Source organism: Jaculus jaculus, chromosome 5 (genome assembly GCF_020740685.1).
Source record: "Jaculus jaculus isolate mJacJac1 chromosome 5, mJacJac1.mat.Y.cur, whole genome shotgun sequence".
Classification (NCBI taxonomy): Eukaryota; Metazoa; Chordata; class Mammalia; order Rodentia; family Dipodidae; genus Jaculus; species Jaculus jaculus.
In genome coordinates, this window is record NC_059106.1 from 73,789,146 (window position 1) to 73,808,750 (window position 19,605).

At 54.6% G+C, this 19,605-nt stretch overlaps 1 protein-coding gene across 3 annotated transcripts in view; it reads left to right on the forward strand.

The window, feature by feature from the left end:
* Col16a1 (collagen type XVI alpha 1 chain) overlaps positions 1-19,605 on the forward strand; it is a 54,169-nt gene that overhangs the window by 22,937 nt on the left and 11,627 nt on the right. For 2 of the 3 annotated variants that reach the window (XM_045148787.1, XM_045148785.1), the window contains 21 exons: positions 1,964-2,017; positions 2,107-2,133; positions 2,871-2,930; positions 3,088-3,135; positions 3,268-3,321; positions 6,614-6,667; positions 6,879-6,911; positions 8,942-9,058; positions 9,214-9,255; positions 9,350-9,436; positions 10,150-10,194; positions 11,082-11,126; positions 12,824-12,877; positions 13,362-13,415; positions 13,937-13,990; positions 15,250-15,294; positions 15,405-15,458; positions 15,667-15,702; positions 16,136-16,198; positions 18,724-18,795; positions 19,027-19,080. In XM_045148787.1, the coding sequence (XP_045004722.1) occupies positions 1,964-2,017; positions 2,107-2,133; positions 2,871-2,930; positions 3,088-3,135; positions 3,268-3,321; positions 6,614-6,667; positions 6,879-6,911; positions 8,942-9,058; positions 9,214-9,255; positions 9,350-9,436; positions 10,150-10,194; positions 11,082-11,126; positions 12,824-12,877; positions 13,362-13,415; positions 13,937-13,990; positions 15,250-15,294; positions 15,405-15,458; positions 15,667-15,702; positions 16,136-16,198; positions 18,724-18,795; positions 19,027-19,080 (1,152 nt within the window). The remainder of the gene's footprint in view (positions 1-1,963; positions 2,018-2,106; positions 2,134-2,870; positions 2,931-3,087; positions 3,136-3,267; positions 3,322-6,613; positions 6,668-6,878; positions 6,912-8,941; positions 9,059-9,213; positions 9,256-9,349; positions 9,437-10,149; positions 10,195-11,081; positions 11,127-12,823; positions 12,878-13,361; positions 13,416-13,936; positions 13,991-15,249; positions 15,295-15,404; positions 15,459-15,666; positions 15,703-16,135; positions 16,199-18,723; positions 18,796-19,026; positions 19,081-19,605) is intronic. The other variant, XM_045148786.1, reaches the window with a different exon arrangement.

A 19,605-nucleotide genomic window follows, 5' to 3' on the forward strand; every position in this document is an offset into this window, starting at 1 on the left:
CATACTTAAGTAGCACAATGTAATATATCAATACATGCATATGACAAATACTGATCAAATCAGAATAATGAGTATTTCTGTGTTCTTAGCATTTCTTTATGTCCAGAGCCATCTGCTCGTCTATCACTTGTAAGCTGTACTGAGCACAGTAGGGCGATGTACTCCTAGCCAGCAAGGTTTTGGTCTCCATTATCCAAGCTCCCTCTGCCGCAACCCCCTCCCCCACCTCTAGGAATCACCATCCTACTCACTTCTACTTGGAGATTCACATTTTTAGTTTCTAAAGAGAAAAGAGAACAGTCATACCCCCCTTTTTTTGTTTTTTTTGAGGTAAAGTCTCACTCTAGCTCAGGCTGACTTGGAATTCACTATGTATTGTCAGGATGGCCTTGAATTCATGGTGATCCTCCTACCTCTGCCTCCTGAGTGCTGGGATTAAAGGTGTGCACCACCATGCCTGGCTCACCCCCATTTTTTGATGAGGCTTTGTGCTAAGCTCTAACACATAGAAATCCACTTCTTCCTCACAACAGTCCTGTGAAGGAACTACTATATTATTATCATCATCATCCTCATCATTATTATCATGATTATTATTACTATAATATTGTTTAGAGACAATTCACTTTGTAGCCCAGGCTGGCTTTGAACCCTGGGATTATAGGCATGAGCCATCACTCAGGGCTAGGAACTGCTATTATTTTCCTTCCATAGATAAGAAACCTAAAGACTGGAGAGTGAGAGGTGGAGCTGAGAAATGGAACCTGATAAATCTGACTCAAAGCTTGCCCCTTACTCCTAACCTTCAAGCCCTCCTAACATCTAACCCAGCTGCATTCCACTGGCCATCTATGGTGATAGGAAGGTTCTATTCTGCACTGCCCAAGACAATGACTCCTGTGCTTGAAAGATGCATCTATTGAGCAAATTGCATAGATTAAGTAATAATAAGTGCGTTTTCTCATTTTAGTCATCAAGGACCTGTCTAATAATCAGCTTTTACTCCATGTGAACCCCCTAGAATTTTACAAGATGATATAATTTTAGACTGAATCAAAGAAATGCTACCTTTCAGCCAGCTTGTACCATGCTGGGCTGTGGGTAAATGTATAATTTTTCTTGAGCTTTTGGAAATGTTGAAAATAGCCCCATGAATCATATTCTTTGTGAATCCCCAGAGAAATTCTTATTTCAGTTTGGAAAACATGGATGAATTCTTCCTGGGGGTGTGCTGCAGCTCAGAGGGGGCCGGGACTTGCCCAGGTCCAAGGTGCTGTCTGCTTTATCCAGCAGAAGTGGACAATCAGGGCCCCTGCCCATCTATCCCAGGGAGCTCCAGGCTCAAAATGGAAATAGAGACTGGTTCTGGGGTGGTGCCTTGCAGTCCCAGATGCAAAGGTGGAGCATCCTACAGGAAGGCAGCTGTGGGGGCGTCCACACTGCAGCGAGCCTGTCCTTCTGGTCCTCAGCAGGTCCCTGTCTGCTTGGGCTGCTTTCTTCCTGCTCTCTGGAATCTCAGCCTGGCTGCTTCCTGCTCCCACTCCACTCTCGGTAGTTGTGTGACATTAACAAAGAACAGCTTCTCAGAGTCCATACATTCTTCCAGTTCAGTCCACAGAAGGGACCTGGACAGTGAGAATCATATAGTGGGCCAAAAGGAGAGAGGGGAGCAGAGATTCTGGGCCACACAAGCCTCAGTTTCCTCTCTGCGAAGCAGAATAGCCAGCAGTTCTGTGGAGGCTGGAGTGGGGCTTCATTCACCATTCTCTGATAGTGGAGCAAGGTCTGGTGCTGGGGAGCCACGTCTTCTCCTTTCTCCCTGCTTCCTCCCCTCCTGAACTCCTCTCCTGTGGATCATGGAGTCTGGGGCTGCTTGTGTTGGTTCCTTGCCTTTCTCCCAGGCAGGCCACATGGCTGGCTGCTTTCCAGCCTTACCCACTGACTCCGCGTTCTTTCGTTTGAGGGTCAAGATGGACAGAGAGGACAAACTGGACCTCCAGGAGCCAGAGGGACACCAGTGAGTATGGTGCCCCAGGCATCAAGATTCTACATCTGTCCTTGTCTCCAACTCTCGCTTACTCACCTCCCTGTGTTCCTTCTCTGCAGGGTGAAAAGGGATCTCAAGGAGAGAAGGTAAGTCTCAAGGGAGCGGCCACTACTCTTGGAGACTTGGCTCCTGCAGCCCCATAGCCTCATGGGAACCTGTGCCCACAATAGCTACTCAAACTGAAGATTGAGTGCTGGGGAGGCGTCTTAGTCTCTTTGCTATCTACCAGTTTCCTGATCCCAGGAACCATGGATTCCTCCCTCCCCCCATTTCATGTGGCTGCTAGAACAGGGTTCAACTGGGATTTCAGGAGATCAGAGAACTCCAAGGCCCCCTTAGTAGGCACATTTCACATGGGGTCTAGGTTAGGGAATGAGACCAAAAAAAAAAAGAAGAAGAAGAAGAGCTGGGAAAGTACAGAGGTGAGGAACCAAATAGAAGGTCATAGAACCAGGCAGGGCCCAAGGAACAGATGTGGAGCTGCAGCTGTGCTGTTGAGGGCACATGAGCAGCACTGACAGTGACGGAACCAAGCCACAGGAACACAGTAGCCATCCACGGCTCACTGACCACCACAGGTGGCAGCTCCATTACACACCACAACCCATCCCCTTCCCTGGTGGTCTGTGCAGTGGGGACTCCTGTCCCCGTTTTACCGATGAGAAGACTGAGGCCCATGGCTTGCCCAAAGACATGCTCATAGGAGGCACACCCCAGGTCTAAACTCTGCCCTCTCCATCTATTGAGCCTGTGCTGCCTCCCATGTGAGGTTTCCAGAGGGCTCTGTCCTTGCCATCTCCAACCAGGGTGCTTATCTTTCCAGGGTGAACCGGGGGAGTGCTCCTGCCCCTCTCGGGGAGACCCCATCTTCTCTGGCATGCCGGTAAGTGGTGCCATGGTACCCAGTGCCTTCCCTACCTTCCCTGGTGGGGGAGAGGCCTGGCTTCCCACCTCCAGCTGCCTCCCCACGCAGCTCTGTGCTTGGTGTAGACGTTGTCTGTAACCTCTCCCCTTCTTTTGCGACCCCCACTCCCACCCAGGGTGCTCCGGGACTTTGGATGGGCAGCTCCTGGCAGCCAGGCCCGCAGGTGTGTGTGGCTTGTCTCCTTCGTCTTGCCTCTTGTCCGCCAGTGCCCTGCGGCTTGCCCATGCTGATGCTGCTGCCCGTCACAGTGGGGCGGAGCTCTCTTCCATTTCTGATCTTCCCTTCTCTCCCTCAGGGTCCCCCGGGTGTTCCTGGACCCCCAGGTCCTCCTGGAATGCCTGGACTTCAGGTAAGGTGGAGGGAACAGAGAATGAGGAATCTGGGGAACAGGGCTCAAGCAGTGGTGGGACCCAAATGCTCTGCTCCTCAACCCTTGTCACACATGCTGTGTTCCTGTGTCACAGTGTGGTGGTGTGTTTCTGCCCACAGATCCCTGAACCAGGCTTGTGCATCACACTGTTAGCTTAAGCACCCCGTTAGTGGGTACCAAACCCCAGCCTGGAAGGAACCCAGGATCTATGTCAGAGTGCCTAGCCCAGAGCCCCCTCTTGGGAGCAGCGCTCAACGTTTGTTCATACAACACACATATTTGCATGTCTGCTGTTTTAAGTGCTGGGCTATAGCAGTGGACCAAACGTTAAAATCCCTGCCCTCCTGGAGCTTGCATTCTAGTAGGAGAGACAGGCAATGAGGAAGACAAATGAAATATAGTCTATGAGAGAGTGGTGTGTGCTGAGGAGTAAGAGAAAGCAGTGTAAAGGTAGAAGGATGGGAGGGGCACAGGAATGATATTTCTGAAAAGAAGGTGACATTTGAATCAAAAGCTAAAGGAAATGCACGTGAGCCTATGGGGGAGAACTCTCCTGGGGGCAGCACTCCCGGGGGGTCGACAGTACTCCTGGTGTGGGAAGCAGGTGCAAAGGCCCAGAGGTGAGAAGGTGCCCAACTTTTTCGAATGTGTTTGGAGACTAGCAAGGAGGCCTTGGGTAGTGAAGGGAAACTTCGGAGCTGAGACCTGGGTGGTAATTCTGTTAGACTTCGCATCTCACAGCCAGGCAGCCTGAATCCGAATGTCACCTCTGTGATGTGCTGGGCAAGTTACTTAACCTCTCAGAGCCTCAATTTCTTTATCTTTTAAGCAGAGATAATTCTAGCACTTACACCTCAATGGGTATTAAAAAAGTTCATGCATGCAAATTATGTGAAATTTTTCCTGGCACATAATGAATGCTCCAGAAGCACTAGCTTCTACTACAGTGGTGCTTTCATTTCTTTGAGCCTTACATTAACTCAAGAAGGAAGGGTATGTTAACCCCTAAGTCACAGCTGGTTCAGCTGAAGCTCCGAGAGGTGAGGTGTCTTGTCTGAGGTCACTCGGCCAGGTATTGGAGACACAGGTCCCGGGCTGGAGAGATGGCTCAGCCATTAAGGTGCTTGCCTGGAGACAGGTCGGGGGCTCCCCTTGCAGAGCACTTTCTCCTCCTTCGCTGTCTTTCAGGACAATTCTCAATTGAGCCTGTGCCATACATTTGGCAGGCTCCAGAGTTGTAAAAGTCTGAGCCGCCTGTGCAGGACGGGGCCACAGTCATCTGTCTGCAGGGGGCTTTGAGTTTGCTGGGGAGGCTATGGTCATTTCAGAGTGACCCGTTAAGGAGTGAGGGCTGGCATAGTGTGAACTGCCAATCCATGCTGGGAAGATGTGGCAGGAAAGAGCGATTGCTGAGTCTGGTTCCAAGCACCACAGTCTTATCTGATGCCAATGCCTGAGACCAAGTGATGCTGCCACTAACAAGCACCTGCCCCTTGCCAGGCTTGGCACACAAGAGCCAACCTGCCCCTCTTTGGCAGAAATAGGCTCAGAGAAGCATGGTACTTTCTCACCCAAGACCACATGGTTCCAGTGCCTGCTTAGCAGGTTTCATCCCAGCCCATTCACAAATGAGGAAACTGAGGCACAAACCTGTACTTCAAGCAGGGCAGGGAACAGTCACAGTCTCAGGCTTAAACGAATACAGCAGCAATGGAAAACGGATCAGGGCATGAGAAACGGTGGTAACACACTTTCAGGGCTGGAAATGCAGCTCCGTTGGTAGAGTGCTTGTCTAGCACTCACGAAGTCCTGGGTTCAATCCCTTTACTGAATAAACCAGATATTGTGGGTCCTGCCGATAATCTTGACACTCAAGGGGTGGAGTCAGGAAGATCAGAGGTTCAAGGTCATTCTCATCTACACAGGGTGTTTGAGATCAGCCTGGGCTACAGGAGCCCATGTCTCAAACAACCACCACCACCTAAGGTCAAGGTCTTTATGCAAGGAGCTAAACTCAGATGGTACTGAGCATAGGAGTAAGTGCTAGAAGGGACTAGATGGTGACCCAACCCTGGCAGAGTCTGCCCTAGAGAGGGAGGACTACTGGTGAGCAGCTGACGTGTTCCAGTGTTGGGAGCTGGGACTTAAAGAGAGGCTAGACCTCTGACATCTTCTGATGGGAGGGAGGTGGGAGGAGGCTGTGGGGATTCAAACGGAAACATCCTGGCCGCCTCGGAGGTGTGCAGCTGGGCACTGTGTAACTTTGAGGGGAGCAAAGCCATGGCGCGCATTGAGCAGGGGCATCTCGTATCCAGGATCCGGGCTATGCTCCTTACAGCATCGTCCCCTTTGAAGCCTTGCCACACGTGACCCCAGTGGCTGACACAGTGGGTGCTCAGCTGCACGGCACCTTGCAGGCAGCAGCAGGTTGGGCTCTCTGGTTCCTTGTTCATGGGCAGGTGGAATACGCTCCCAACATCTAAGAGGGCCTGGCTCGCAACAACACACCTAGTAACATTTCCTGAATGAGTGCTTTACGAAGAAGGAAACTGAGGCATGGGGCTGGATTTATTTTCCCCCATACGACCTTCCAAAAGTTATACAGGTAGTCAAAGCTTGCACGTGACTGGTCTGCTGGACAAGCATCAAGCGCTCTGGGGCTGAGGCGCACATAGTGGATAAGCAAGGCTCAGAAGTCCTCGCACTGAATCTCAGCTCCACGCCTGCCTAGACCCGTGACCTCTGGAGAGTGCCTTATTGTCCCTGAGTCCTTAGCTTTTTCTGTCTTGTTTATTTATTTTTTGAGGTAAGGTCTTGCTCCAGCTCAGGCTGACCTGGAGTTCACTGTGGAGTCTCTGGTTGGCCTACCTCTGCCCCCTGAGTGCTGGGATTAAAGGCACACCACCATGCCCGGCTGCTTTGTTTTTAAGGTGGACATAAAATGCCTAGCTCCCCAAGAAACTGCAGTGATTAATGAGAATGTGTAGGAAATCACAGGAGACACAAAACAGAGCACTTACTGTACAGGTGCCCCACTGCCCAATTTCTGACTTTCCCCTGCCACGTGGGGGATACACCCTGGGAGACTGGGGGTGCTCCTATGGGCATCCCTAGCTCCTCCCCACCAAACTGCAAAAACCTTCAAGCAAAGCACAGATGACTGCCTGTGCTGGCCAGGGCCTGTGCTGGCGGGAGGAAGGGGTACTGAGAGGGAGCGGGCTGAGCACTGGGCGGGGAGAGAGGTGTGCTCACTCACTCTTCTCCACTGCAGGGGATACCTGGGAACAACGGCTTGCCAGGACAGCCCGGGCTCACCGCCGAGCTGGTGAGTACCATCCAGGAGACACTGGCCATTAGCCTTCCTGCCCTTCCCTGGGCTCAGGTGGCCATGCAGCCCTTTGGCAATGGGGTGGGGAACCCTTTTCTCTCCCTTGCTTGAGGCTAGGAGAAACCAGCTGGCAAGATGCTTCCCCCAAGCTGTATAAGTGTCTCCCCACCCACACACACCTGCTGGAGCCCACCTCTGTCTCTTGCAGGGCTCCTTACCCATTGAACAGCACCTCCTCAAGGTAAGAGGGGCATGGCAGGGTTTCCTAAGGAAAGTCTCACAGGGGGTATTCAGCTGCATGCCACCTCACAGACAGCAACAGATTGAAGCCTTTGGTTCCTTGTTTGGGGGTGGGTTGGGGGGATACATTCCAAGCATCTGTCTAAGAGGGTCTGGCTGGGACCTGACTTGTAACAACCCTTCCCCCAAGTAACATTTGCTGAATGAGTGCGTAAACGTATCTTGTGAAAATCCTCACGTGGTGAAGGCAGGTGGCAGAACCCAGCCGTGAGCCTGCCCGTAGCAGCTTGCAAGGAGGCCCCATGGCATCTCGGTCATGCCAGGGTGGGTCCGTGCCGGGTGCAGGGGACAATAGGACAGTGGTGGAGGGCTGTGCAGGTCAGGTGTGGTAGTCGCTTCAGAAAAAAGTCCAGCAGGAGGAGGATCTGAGAAGCACTTGTGATGGTTCAAAAGAGGGCCTGGGAGGAGAGCCGCCAGCAAGGGCGCCTGCGCTTCGCCTGTGGTCCTGCCAGAAGGCTGTGGCCTGGCCTGGCCTGGCTGCCGGAGCTCACCAGGGCTCCCAAGCTCTCTCTTGCCCAGTCACCTCCAGAGAGTCAGCCATGATTGGTTCCTGGACCTCTGTCCCATTCAGCAGCCTCAGGGCACCCCTCCCCTCCCCCACACCCTAGCTGTCAGTGTCATCCAACCAGCTCAGTGGTGGTCCTTGGTCAGGGAATGGTATGGGGCTGCCTGTCATGCCCCTGCTTTGAACCACAGAGGTTTCCAGAAGCAGCTGGAGGAGGCAGTCAGGCTAACCTGGCAGCAGCCACGTGTTGGACTCGGTGTGGTTGTGGCAGAGGTCCCTAGCTCTTCTCTTCTAGACCTCAGTCTAGCCTGGGTTCCCTCAAGGTCTACCCTCGGGCGGTGATTTAGGGACCTCTAAACCCGAGATGCGACATGCTTCTCCTAACATTTCGCTAGTTGGCGTTGTAATCAAGTTCTCTACAAAGGGCCTCACACAGGAACTGAGCATAACCTGTAATAGAAGTCAAATGACAGCCACGGGTCCCCGCCAGGAGCCCCAGCCGCCACCACTTCTACAGCGCAGAGGAAGTGCTGACTCAGCACAGTCCCGGGGCGGGGGGGGGGGGCATCAGTCCAGGTGCCACTTGCCTGGACCAACCGCGTCCCTGCCTTTGAGTATCAGCTTCTCACCTCTGCAATGCTCATAAGACTGCCTGCCTCACTGCGCCCTGGGGATTGAATGTGATAACACGCCAAGGCCCATTAGGATGTGTAGTCTTGTGGGTGCCGTGGAAATGATGGCCATTACCCTTGGGTGTTGCTGTGGATGGCGAAGGTGAGCGTGAGGCTCCTGCTTGGGATCTCGGTCACCATGCCTCGCCACAGAGACTCCAGACTCCCAAGTTTTGTGGAATCGGAGGCAGGTTTGACTGGTTTTGGAAGAAAGGATTCAGAGCCTCCATCAGCCTCTCAGTCTGGAACTCCCCAAAAGACAAAGCCCTTCTTGTTGGGAGGCTAGGTCAGGCCCAGTCACCTGGGGAACCCGGGAGGTCAGTGAGCTCTGGAAGCCTGGGGCAGGCCCACCCCAGGGGTGTCCACGAAGGGGCTACTCCTTCTGCAGCTGTTCCCTGGCAGCCTGGGGCAGAAGTGCTGGTATCGGAGAGCCAGCCCTTTTATCATGGAGCCTTGTGTCTTGTCCTCGCCACGGGCGCAGGTTGCAGGAACAGCCGGGACAGATGGTCCCTCTGTGGGCCCCTCCGCCTCCTCCCACACTCATGTCTGGAAAGCACACTGGCTTGGCCCTACCAGAGCTTCTTCCTGGAGGAGACTCAGAGCCAATTGCTGGGATTGGGTCCCCTGAGGATGGAGCAAAGCTGCCGCAGGGATGTGGCTGGGGAGGGAGAATGTGTGGGTGGAGGATGGCTGGGCAGGGTGCCCAGGCCCTGGGTTCCGAGAGGGCATCCCCAAGTTGTCCCTCCCCGCTTGTGTCTGACCCAGGCTTCTCTGCCCTCCATGTTTCCCTTTCAGAGCATCTGTGGGGACTGTGCCCAGAGCCAGACAGCCCAGCCAGCCTTCCTCATGGAGAAAGGGGAAAAGGGTGACCAGGGCATCCCTGGTGTGCCAGGCTTCGACAATTGCGCCCGGGTAGGAACTGGGCTGGGCATCCTCAATATGGGAGGACTCCACGGTGCCTGGCCATGGTACCTGTGTCAGAGAGTGGGCTAGGGCAACTGACAAGCCTGATGAGGGCCAGTGCATGCAGGACTGCCTCACCTGACAGAACCTTTTGTCTTCTGTAGTGCTTCCCAGGGCGGGAGCGCCCCAGAGCAGAGGAAGCCAGGGTGAGCGGTCTCTTCCTTTCCTCTTCCCCTCCCTTCTCTTCCCTTCCCTTCCCTTCCCTCCTGCTCAGTCTCACCATCTCCATCTCATTCCCAGGGAGACAACAGTGAGGGAGAGCCCGGCTGTCCTGGGAGCCCTGGGCTGCCTGGTCCCCCAGGGCTGCCAGGCCAAAGAGGAGAAGAGGTAAGGCCAAGAATCAGGCCTCATCCAGGCAGGGCCTTGAAGCACTGGGGCTCCCTGTCTGCCTACAAATACCTTCCCTTACTCCATGGCCTGGATTTCCCCCTCACCTTCTGGCCTTGTTTTCCTCCCAGGGCATGCTGGCTCCTGGCCATTTCCTTTGCCTGCACCTCTCTTCTCAAGGCCTATCCCTTCCCCTTCAGCAGTCACATCACATGTTACCGTCTTACCTGAGACCTTCTGCACTATTCTTTCTGAAAATGAGACCCCCAGAGCCCCTCCACCCCGCTCAGACCCCTTGCCTGCATCATGCTCATTACCGCCTGACATGATGGATGTATAATTCACCAGGAAGATCCCACAGCCATGGACTGAGCTCCCGTGCCAGCCCTGTTCTATTTGTTACTGTTCACCTTGCCTCTGTGATGTGTGTGCCATCAGGCAGAGATTTAAATGTTTTGTTTATAGCTATGTTCTCAGCCCCTGGATCCATGCCCAGTTCATAATAGCTGCTCAATAAATGTTTGTTGGATGAATGAATGAAATGAATGGAAGGCCATTTTAACATCAGCTAAGTGGTCCTGCCTTGACACCAGCTGCCCTCTTTTACTAGTGCTGAGCTGAGCTGGCAGAACGTGCTGTGACCTGGGCTTGTGGGGGGGGGGTCAGATAGGAGGCTCAAACTCTTCATCCATCTCCTTTGGCTTATTTTTCAGGGTCCACCTGGCATGAGGGGCTCCCCAGGCCCACCAGGGCCTATTGTAAGTATTTCTGGCTTGCTTGAGCAGCTCTCAGAGGGGTCCAAACACACACATGCATGCACGCATAAACACACACACACACACACACCATTCTGCTGCCTTGTCCTCAGGAAGCCAGGCAGGAGCATCTGCTGCTTTCCTATTTGGGAAGCATCTTTAGGGACTGTGGTCTCCTACCCAGAATCCTCTGGAGCTGCCCTGTTCTGTTCCCTTTGCTGCGGCCCTGCTTAGAAGAGACCCTCAGGGGCACGACTTTGCCCCATCCACCTGCCCTGTTGTATTTTGTTCTACACAGTGATCCAGGCAGCCAGGGAGGTGTGTAGCCTTCTGGCCAGATGTCCACCTGTCCATGACAGCAGTCCATACAAGGGTCAGGGACTGGGATGGTGACCTCTGTTTCTCTGCAGGGCCATTTCTAGGGAAGTCTACAAAGACCAGACTGGGGCACCTACTCCAGAGTCCTGTGGGTGTCAATGAAGCAGGGAAGGAAGTGACTAGAAAGACAGGAAGAACTGGCCATGTGTTCTTTAGAGAAAACCAGCCTGAGGGAGACCTGGAGCCACCCACTTGAGGGACGTGTGGAAGTTAGGTGGTAGGTAGGGTGGGCAGGATGGAAAGAAGTGGGCAAACACTCCAGCAGAGGCATTCAGTAGACTCTGGAAACTGGGAAGGGTTTTCAGGCTCAGGAGGGTGCCTGCTTCTCTACCCACAGAATATCCAGGGGAGGAGTCTTCTGGGTTTTTCTGTCAAGGAGGTTCTTTTTCAGAAGCCTTGAAAAGACTCCTAAGAACTTCTGTCTCTACAGTCCCCAGCCCCAGACTGTCCCCCCAAGGTCCCACAGGGTGACTGTGCTTGGTGACATGTGACCTGCCTGTTTCTCCCACCAGGGCCCCCCAGGTTTTCCTGGTGCTGTTGGCTCCCCCGGATTACCTGTAAGAACCTAGCATTGCTCCACCTCCTCTTCCCGCCAGCCGGGTCTCTGTGGCTCCCGCTTGCCTCCCCTCCTGTGGTGCCCTCACCTCCCTTCCCCATGTTCATTGTGCCCTGCAGGTGTGGTAGCTAACGACACAGGTCCCTGAAGTCCCACAGCTTGGGCACAGTCCCAGTCTCCGACTTCTTTCCATTCTCCTTTCTCTTGGCTTCTCCTCCCAGCCTTCTTTCTCCCATCTTTTCACTTTCACCTCCCTCCTATTTCCCTTTTCCTTTCCCTCTTGAGGAGCACGCCTCATTCCCCAAGTCCTCCGGGGTCCTTCACCTTCTCACTGGAAGCCCGTGCGTCGTCGTCTCGGAGTCCCTTCCTTTCTTTCTTCTCACTCCTGCTTCCCACCACCTGCCGTGCTGACTGAAGATTTGCTGAAAGTCGTTCTTGGGACCCTGCCAGCCACCTGGCTCCATGCCCGGTGGAGATGCCAAAGCTTTAGGGCTTCACACTGCAGGCTGGCACAGGTTGGATGCCCTGCTGCCTGGCAGGGTTGTCCACAGGCACCCCGGGGATTTGCAGGCAGCCCTGTGTGCACCCTTCCCTCCAGCAAGAGGAAACCCACAGCTTCCCACTCTTCACCCCTCTTCCTTGGCTCCAGGCCCTGTCTGCTCCAAGGCCAGGCATGTGACACCAACCAGTTGGGTTTCTGGTGTCTCGAGGGCCTGCACCTCCGTGCCCAGACCTTGGGCTGCTCCTTTTGCCAGGTGTCGTTAATTGCTCTGCCTTGTCATTGTCACAGGTGTGTTTAAGTCTCCCCCCACACGCACTGTTGCTCCCTCCTGGGTCTCAGAAGCTAAGCCTCTTGTTTGTCAGATGTGTCTCTCAGGGCCTGGCTCCTGTCCTCCAAGGCCTGGTGGAGGCGGCGCAGGAACCAGGGCCCCTCCTTGTCACAGTTCCATCTGTCCCCACGTCCTCACCCTTGGCTGGACCGTGTCTGTTTTTGCTTGCTTGGGTGAAGGGGCCATCTGTCCGTCTAGCCATCTGTCTTGTGTCGTGGAAAGGTTTGGGCACCATTTTTTGGAGGGCACAAGGGAGAAGGGGGTGGAAAGGTATTTTTAGTGGTGTAACGAATCTGCAAAGAATAGGGTGCGGAACAAGGGGTAAGGCTCCAGCTTTGATTGAAAGTGACATTCCCTTTAATATCACTGGGTGATGGGTTTGCTCTGTGCCTCTTCCTGGCACCCCTGAAGACTGTGATTTGAGACGTGGGTGGGGGTTTGGACAGGTAAGTTCTGGGGATGTGGTGACACACTTTTGTGGGAAGGTTCACCTGTGAGGTCACTTCTCCTTACAACTTCTCTGAAAGAGCACACATATATCTGACTGTTGTCCTCCCCAAGGTGCATCCCAGACAGCTTCCACAGGAGGGCACACCAGTTGACAGTTATCTGGGAGGTGCCCTGTCGGTTGCTAGCTTGGTAGGGATGGGGTACATATCTTCGTGTTCCTGAGAGGCACCCATGTGTAGGTTTGAACCTCTGACATTTACCCTTCAAGAGCACACCCTCTGCAGTCACTTTGCTAGGGACACTGGGGGAGGGGTTCATTTATGACCTCCACCTTGGCTTAGAATGGGTTAGGGCAGGGGAGTCAGGTCTGTGTAGGGATTACCCGCCTCTGCAGTTTCTCATGATTTTTCTCTCAAAGGGCCTTCAAGGAGAGCGAGGCCTCACGGGCCTGACAGGAGACAAAGGGGAACCGGTAAGAAGAGGCCTGAAGAGCCCTGGGGAGACACCCTGAGGGTTAGCCGCTGAGTAGAACTTGGGAGGTGGATACTTTCCTTTGAAATCCTGCCCACCTCCAACCCTGATACCTGTAGTGTATGGGGTACTTACCCATAGGGGTCAAAGGAGCTGGGTGCTTATGTGCCCTTGTGGCCTGGGAGACACAAATAACTCTAACCCCTGTTCTCCACTCATGCCCTTGTAGTGGGGGTCTCCTCTCCTCCCTCAGTCTGCAGAACTCAGTGCCCTCTTGTATACCTGGTCTGCCACCTCCCCTGTTCAGCTCCCAGGGTCCTGGTGAGCCTGAGGCTTAGGGAAATAGTCCAAGGTGGTCATTGTCCTGGGGTTCGTGGTCACCTGCTGGATGGGCAGTTGTCCTGGCTTGGGTCACCATCCTTCTGCACAAGGGAATATAACTATCGAGGGTACAGCTGGTCTGTCATGTCTGCCTTTCTTTGCAGGGTCCTCCAGGACAACCTGGTTACCCAGGTGCCATGGGCCCCCCGGGACTGCCTGTGAGTAGGGGATCCTGGGCCTGTGGGAACTGGAGTCACTGGCTAGGCAGGATAAGGCCAGGCTGAGTGTCTGTCAGCGGGGCTCTTCCTCACTTAGCATCAGTCCTCTGCCCAGCCATCCAGACAATGCCCCTCTTCTACCCTGTGGGTCCCTTGGTAGTGTGGCTTGGCCTCACCACTCCCATGAGAACTGGTCTCTCAGCTGACTGTGAGTCTCAGACACAGTGAGAATTGAGATTCACCTCCTCAGAGGGGTTGGGAGAGTGAGAGGCAGCTAGGAGGTGCCATCTCCCCCACAGGAGCCATTGAGTGGTCGTGTCCTTACTTTGCACTGAGGACCACAGTAGCCGGGGGGGGGAGGGTGGAGGAGCCATGTTATTGGACTGCTCCCCCACCAGACATCTTCCTCAGTGCCTTCAGCCTCCCAGTGCCAGTCTGGGTGCCAGCTGCAGCTCCACCCTTCACATTAGCACCTCCATAGGTGGGCCACAGAGCTAATTCTGCTCTCTGCCACTTGTCAGGGCATCAAGGGGGAGCGAGGCTACACCGGACCTGCAGGAGAGAAGGGAGAGTCGGTGAGTTGCAGGGTATGAGGGCGGGTGGGAGAAAGAGTCCCAAGCTGGGCGCCACCCCAGCCACCACCAGTGGCTTGAGATTTTCCTGGCAGCCTGTGTGGAGGAGCCCATGACCCCTGCTGCCCCTGCCCCGAGCTGTTCCAGCTGCGTCTCTGTCTCTGCTCAGGCTGGTAGCTGCGGAGGCGGTGGCTGGGAGGCGAATCCCAGCAGGCTTCATGCAGACAAGGCTGCCAGGGAAGGGAAGGGCCGGATCAGCTACCAGGGCTGGCTGGGCCAGAGCCTGGAACTCTGTCCTCAGCAGGGACCCCAAACTGAGCATAGGCACTGGGGACTGCTATCACATGAGGACACAGGCCCCTGAGTGGTGACATGACTCACCCTGGGTCCTGCAGCCAGCTGGGGAATTAGTGGTGGAGGAGCCTGGGCTGGAGCCCAAGTCCATCTGGTGACAAACCTCAAGCCTCAGGTCTGGGATCCGTCAAGCTGGGGCTGGAGCCTTACCTCGCCCTTCACAAGTCTCAGCAGGGCCTCAGCGGGACCGCGCAAACTTAGTCACCCTTGTATTCAACAACAGGATTGTCTCTTGGGCCTTCTGGGTGCGGGCATCCTTCTGAGGGTTCTATAGTGAGCCAAGCAGGCCCTGTGCATCTCGCCCTACAGCGGGAGGCTGACAACAGATGAACAAACAGATAGATGGACCCTGGAGCCCACAGAGCAGAGGGAGGGGCTGTAGCCATGCAAGATGCTGTGTAGAAGGAGGGGAGGGAGGTGCTCCTGGAGGAGAGGCCTTAGAGCTGAAATCTGAGTGGAAGGGGGGGAGACTGCATGGTGTTAGGACATGTTAGGAATAGCATGGAGTCATGTAATAATCCTGGAAGGGTGCAGGAGACCTTGAAGGTGTGGGCTGTGGTCGACGTTTCCAGGTAGAGGGGATTGCCATGCAAAAGCCCAGGGGTGGGAAAATGCAGAGCCTGTTCTGGGGACAGCAGTCTGGCTGAGCAAGCCACAAGAGAAGAGGGAGGAGGGAAGTGAAGCAGGAAAGGGCAGTGGGTGCAAAAGGGTGACATCCTCAGAGCTGTGTCTGAAGAAGAGTGGTCAGCAACCCTTTGCTGGCTGGACTGGAGTGGGCAGGGCTCATTACCAGGCTGGATCCACGACACCTGGGGGAGCCAGGCAGAGAAGTCCTGCCAGCCCAGGGGCCTCCAACCACCTCATCTCTCATCTTTCTGAGTGACAGTTTTGTTCCTTTTGGTTCCCAGGGCCCACCAGGATCTGAAGGCCTCCCAGGTCCCCAAGGCCCAGCAGTGAGTGAGACACGGGGCAGGGAGGTGTGGAAGGGGAACCACCTAGACCCTCCCTGGGCCCTCAGGATTGGAAGACTGGATTTCAGCTGTGTTATTTCCTGTGGTTTCAGGGTCCCAGAGGAGAGCGAGGACCCCAAGGGAACTCTGGTGAGAAGGGTGACCAGGTGAGTGATGCCTGGGGTCTGGCTGTAGTGGTGGGGGGACTGGTCACCAGCCCATCCTTCCCACCCACCCCTCCTACCTCATGTCCAGAGCCTTGCCTATTGTCCATCTTGGGCGGAGGGGAGGTCAAGATCCACGGACTTGAGATGGCATCACTTGTTCCTCTTTCTGCCTTGGCCCCAGCATATTGTCCCTCACTTCTTCTCCTAGGGATTTCAAGGCCAGCCAGGCTTTCCAGGTCTTCCGGTGAGTGAAGACAAAGTCTCCCTATGATGTGGTTGAATTGGGAGGGGCAGGCCTGACCAGGCCCAGTGGGATGAAGATGAACGGAGGAGGGGAGGAATCAGCAGGAGGAACAGCCTGGGTGGCCAGGACTGATTCCAGGAAACAGACCTGGAGAGCAAGGCCCCGTGGGTGGGCCCGGAGGGCCAGGCAGAAGTCATGCACTGGCCCGGGGAGTTTCTAGGAAGATGAAATTCATCCTTTTCACAGCGAAACACGCACACTAGGAAGGAAAAAAGGGCACTTGCAACCCCACTTCATTCCTGCCTATTCCTGTATTGGGCAGAGGGGAGGGCAAGACCCATGGCCCCGAGACCACATCACCTGTTTCTCTCTGCCTGGGTGGCTGAGCATACTGTCCCTCACTTCACTCCTGCCTGTTCCTTTAATGATGCAGGGTCCCCCAGGATTCCCAGGCAAAGCTGGAGCACCTGGCCCACCCGGCCCCCAAGCAGAGAAGGTGAGCAGAACTCCAGAGCCACCGAAGCCATGGAGCTGGGGCTCCAGCTGTCATGCTCCTATCCAGGCCTTCGGGAGATTCAGACTGTTGCCTCTACACTGACTCTTTGAATGACCCTGGGCCCTGGGATGCCCTTCAGCCTCTGAGTAGAGCAAGCTCCCATCTGCCAGGAGAGGGACAAAGGACGTGGGTGCCGTGCATCCAAACTCCAGTCCTCATGCTTGTGCGGCAGCACTCGGACCTGCTGAGCCCTCTCTCCAGCCTTGTATGGGGGCTTTTGAGGAGGAACGGCTGGAATCCCTTTGTAGAAAACTGCAAGGAAGCCAGGCATGGTGGCTCATGTCTTTAATTTCCACTTTCCATCCCATCACTTGGGAAGCTGAGATAGAAGGGTAGCTGTGAGTTTGAGGCCAGCTGGAGTAAGACCTAGAGCCTCAAAACAAGGGGGTGGGGGGATTCTACTGCAAAGAATCAATTGTATGGCCAAACCGAGAGAAGGTAGAAGAGGGGTAGAGGGCCAGAAAGGGCAGGGGTGCATATGACCCAGTAACAAGGTAGGGAGGGACAGAAGCTGTAAGCCTCATGGCCACCCCTGAGTCTGGCTTGATATACTGGAGTTTTGCTATGGTTTGGAGCTAACATTACCTGTCTCGGCTAAGCATGGGGTGTCCATCAAGGATCCCAAAGTTGCCTTCTTTCCCAGAAGCCCACACTATCCTCCCACTGTTCAGGTGAGGAAAGACCAGTTAAGGGACCCAAAAGGCTGGGAGCCACCCACAGGCACACAGTATGTTAGCCGTGGAGCTGTGATGCACCCTCAACTATGGGAGAGACCCAGCACTTCACTGCCTCCCTGACCCCAGTGTCCATCAGCTATGGATGGAGCCATGATGGGCATCAGCACCCTTCACCTCCCTTCCCTATAGAATGCAGAGGTGGCTTAGCCTGGTCACTACAGGGAATCCCAAACTGGCCGGCATTTTTCCATCGCAACTCCCAGTGGGGCTGACATTGGCTGAGGTGGTGCTGGCCCCTCCTGGTGGCTAATGGCATTGCAACGCTGCCCAGAGCTTTCTCCTCTGCCACTCCCACAGCTGCAGATCCAGGGCAGCTCTCCTCATCCCCGCAGGGGAATGCAGCAGCACGAGCAGGACTGAACCTCCCACCTTCCAGCTCCCGCACCTCATCATTTCCCTGCTTTGAACCTTCAGTGGCTCCCCAGTGCCTGCAGCAGTGTGTTCAGAGTTTATTTTGTAGTCCCCCAGCTCAAACTATAAAACAGACACACAAGTGAAGCTGAGACTGGTAGGGGTCCGGGCATCCTACCCTCATCATGCCCCCAGCTTCAAGCTCCCTCACCAGCTCCCAGGGCTCAGTTGAAAAGCCACTTGTCTATTCACTTAGAGAAATGCACAGACCATGTCCCGTTTATTTGTTTGTTTATTATTTGCAAGCAGAGAGACAGACAGGCTAACAGAGGAAGAGGCAGGCAGTCAGCCAGTGGGCACATCAGGGCACAGTGACTCCAGATGCATGCACCACTTTATGCATTCGGCTTGACGTGGGCACTGGGAAATCAAACTGTGGTTGTTAGGCTTTGCAGGCAAGTGCCTTAACTGCTAAGCCATCTCCCCAGCCTGTCACTGGTCTATTTGATAAAGCTCAGCATGGCATTCAGGGCCCTTCCCTATCAAGCTCCTCCTTTCCTTTCCCCCGAGGTAGGGTCTCACTCTAGCTCAGGCTGACCTGGAATTCCTTATGTAGTCTCAGGGTGGCCTCAAACTCATAATGATCCTCCTACCTCTGCCTCCCGAGTGCTGGGATTAAAGACCATGCCTGGCACTATCAATCTCCTTCTACCTGCCTATCACACAGGCCAGACACCCTGGCCAGATAAGCACATGATCACTACCAAATCTATCTTCTAGATCCCTTGTAGCATTCCCCTTTCTTCTCCTCCTGTCCTTATAGCATTCCCCTTTCTTCTCCTCCTGTCCAATCTCAAACATCCTTCAGAGTCTGGCATCCAGTGACACTTCTGTGGACCTTCTCTGCTCCCTGGCTACCCTGAACCACCATTCCTCAAACTCCACAGGCCCTTTTCCATATAGAGCACAGAGGCTGTTGTGTTTCCATTGGTTCTGTTGGTGCTGTGGCCCTCAGGGAATTGTGAGCTCCTGGAGGACAGGGTCCTCTCCACTTTCTGCCATCAAAGCCCATGTTCATTGTATGTTGTTAGAAGGATGTGCATTGAATATATGTGCCTACCCACATGCCAGCCCCTGGCTCAGCTCAGAAGATGCAGGACAGAGCAGGTTCCATCTCTTCTCACAGAGCGCCGAGTGCAGGGGATCTTTGCAAATGAGGACAGGTGCTCTTGGGGAAAACAGTGTGCGAAATGTGTCTAGTAGGCCATGGTGTAACTGGGTCTGGAAGTCGGATGTCCTGGCTTTCAGAAACTCCCAGAACCTTTGGCTCAAGCCAGAACAAGACTTTGCTGACTTTGTTGTGGGCACTGATTTCAGGGCAGTGAAGGGATTCGAGGCCCATCAGGCTTACCTGGTTCCCCTGGACCACCAGGGCCTCCCGGGATTCAGGTGAGCATTTGCCCTCTTAGCCTGGCAGATATGTGTGCATGCATGATAGGGGTTGGGAGTTGGGTGAGATATGTGTGCATGCATGATAGGGGTTGGGAGTTGGATGAGATATGTGTGCATGCATGATAGGGGTTGGGAGTTGGGTGAGGGGCAGAGACACAGGGCTGGAGCAGGCTGCCCCACTCATAGGCCCTGTTATAGCATTCAGAAATGCTTTTCTCCTGCCTACAGGGCCCTGCTGGGCTGGACGGACTGGATGGGAAAGACGGCAAGCCTGGCTTGAGGGTGAGATGGAGCTGGGAGGTCACATAACTCCCCTCTGCTTCCTTCTCCTGATGAGGTGTCCATGCCTCCCCTTGGACAAATCATGCCCTGCCCCACCTTCCTATTGGCACCAGAGCTCCTGGGCTTCTACCTCCAACTGGCCTTCAGCAGGTTAGGCAAGATGGCTTCACCAAAGGCAGGACAATGACAGAGATGCCATTTATATCCCAAAAGACAAACAACTGAAGAAACCAGGCTGGGATTCAGCAAGAATCAGGCTGCAGGCATGGCAGGCTTGAGGGAGTCCTGGCTCTGTGGTTGTTTTGTGGGAGAGTCCGAGAGGGATGGAAGCATGACAAAGAGTGTGACATCAGAGTCAACCCCATTCTGTATCCAGAAGAAGGAAAATTGAGCTCCAGAGAGGGGCTGGGACCCACTTGGAGTCTCCATCCAGGCAGCGGCTGAGCCAGGCTGGGGGGGTCGCTTCTCTCTCCCCCACAGGATGACTGTTCTTGCCAAGTCCCAGGATGGCTGGGGGGAGGGGCT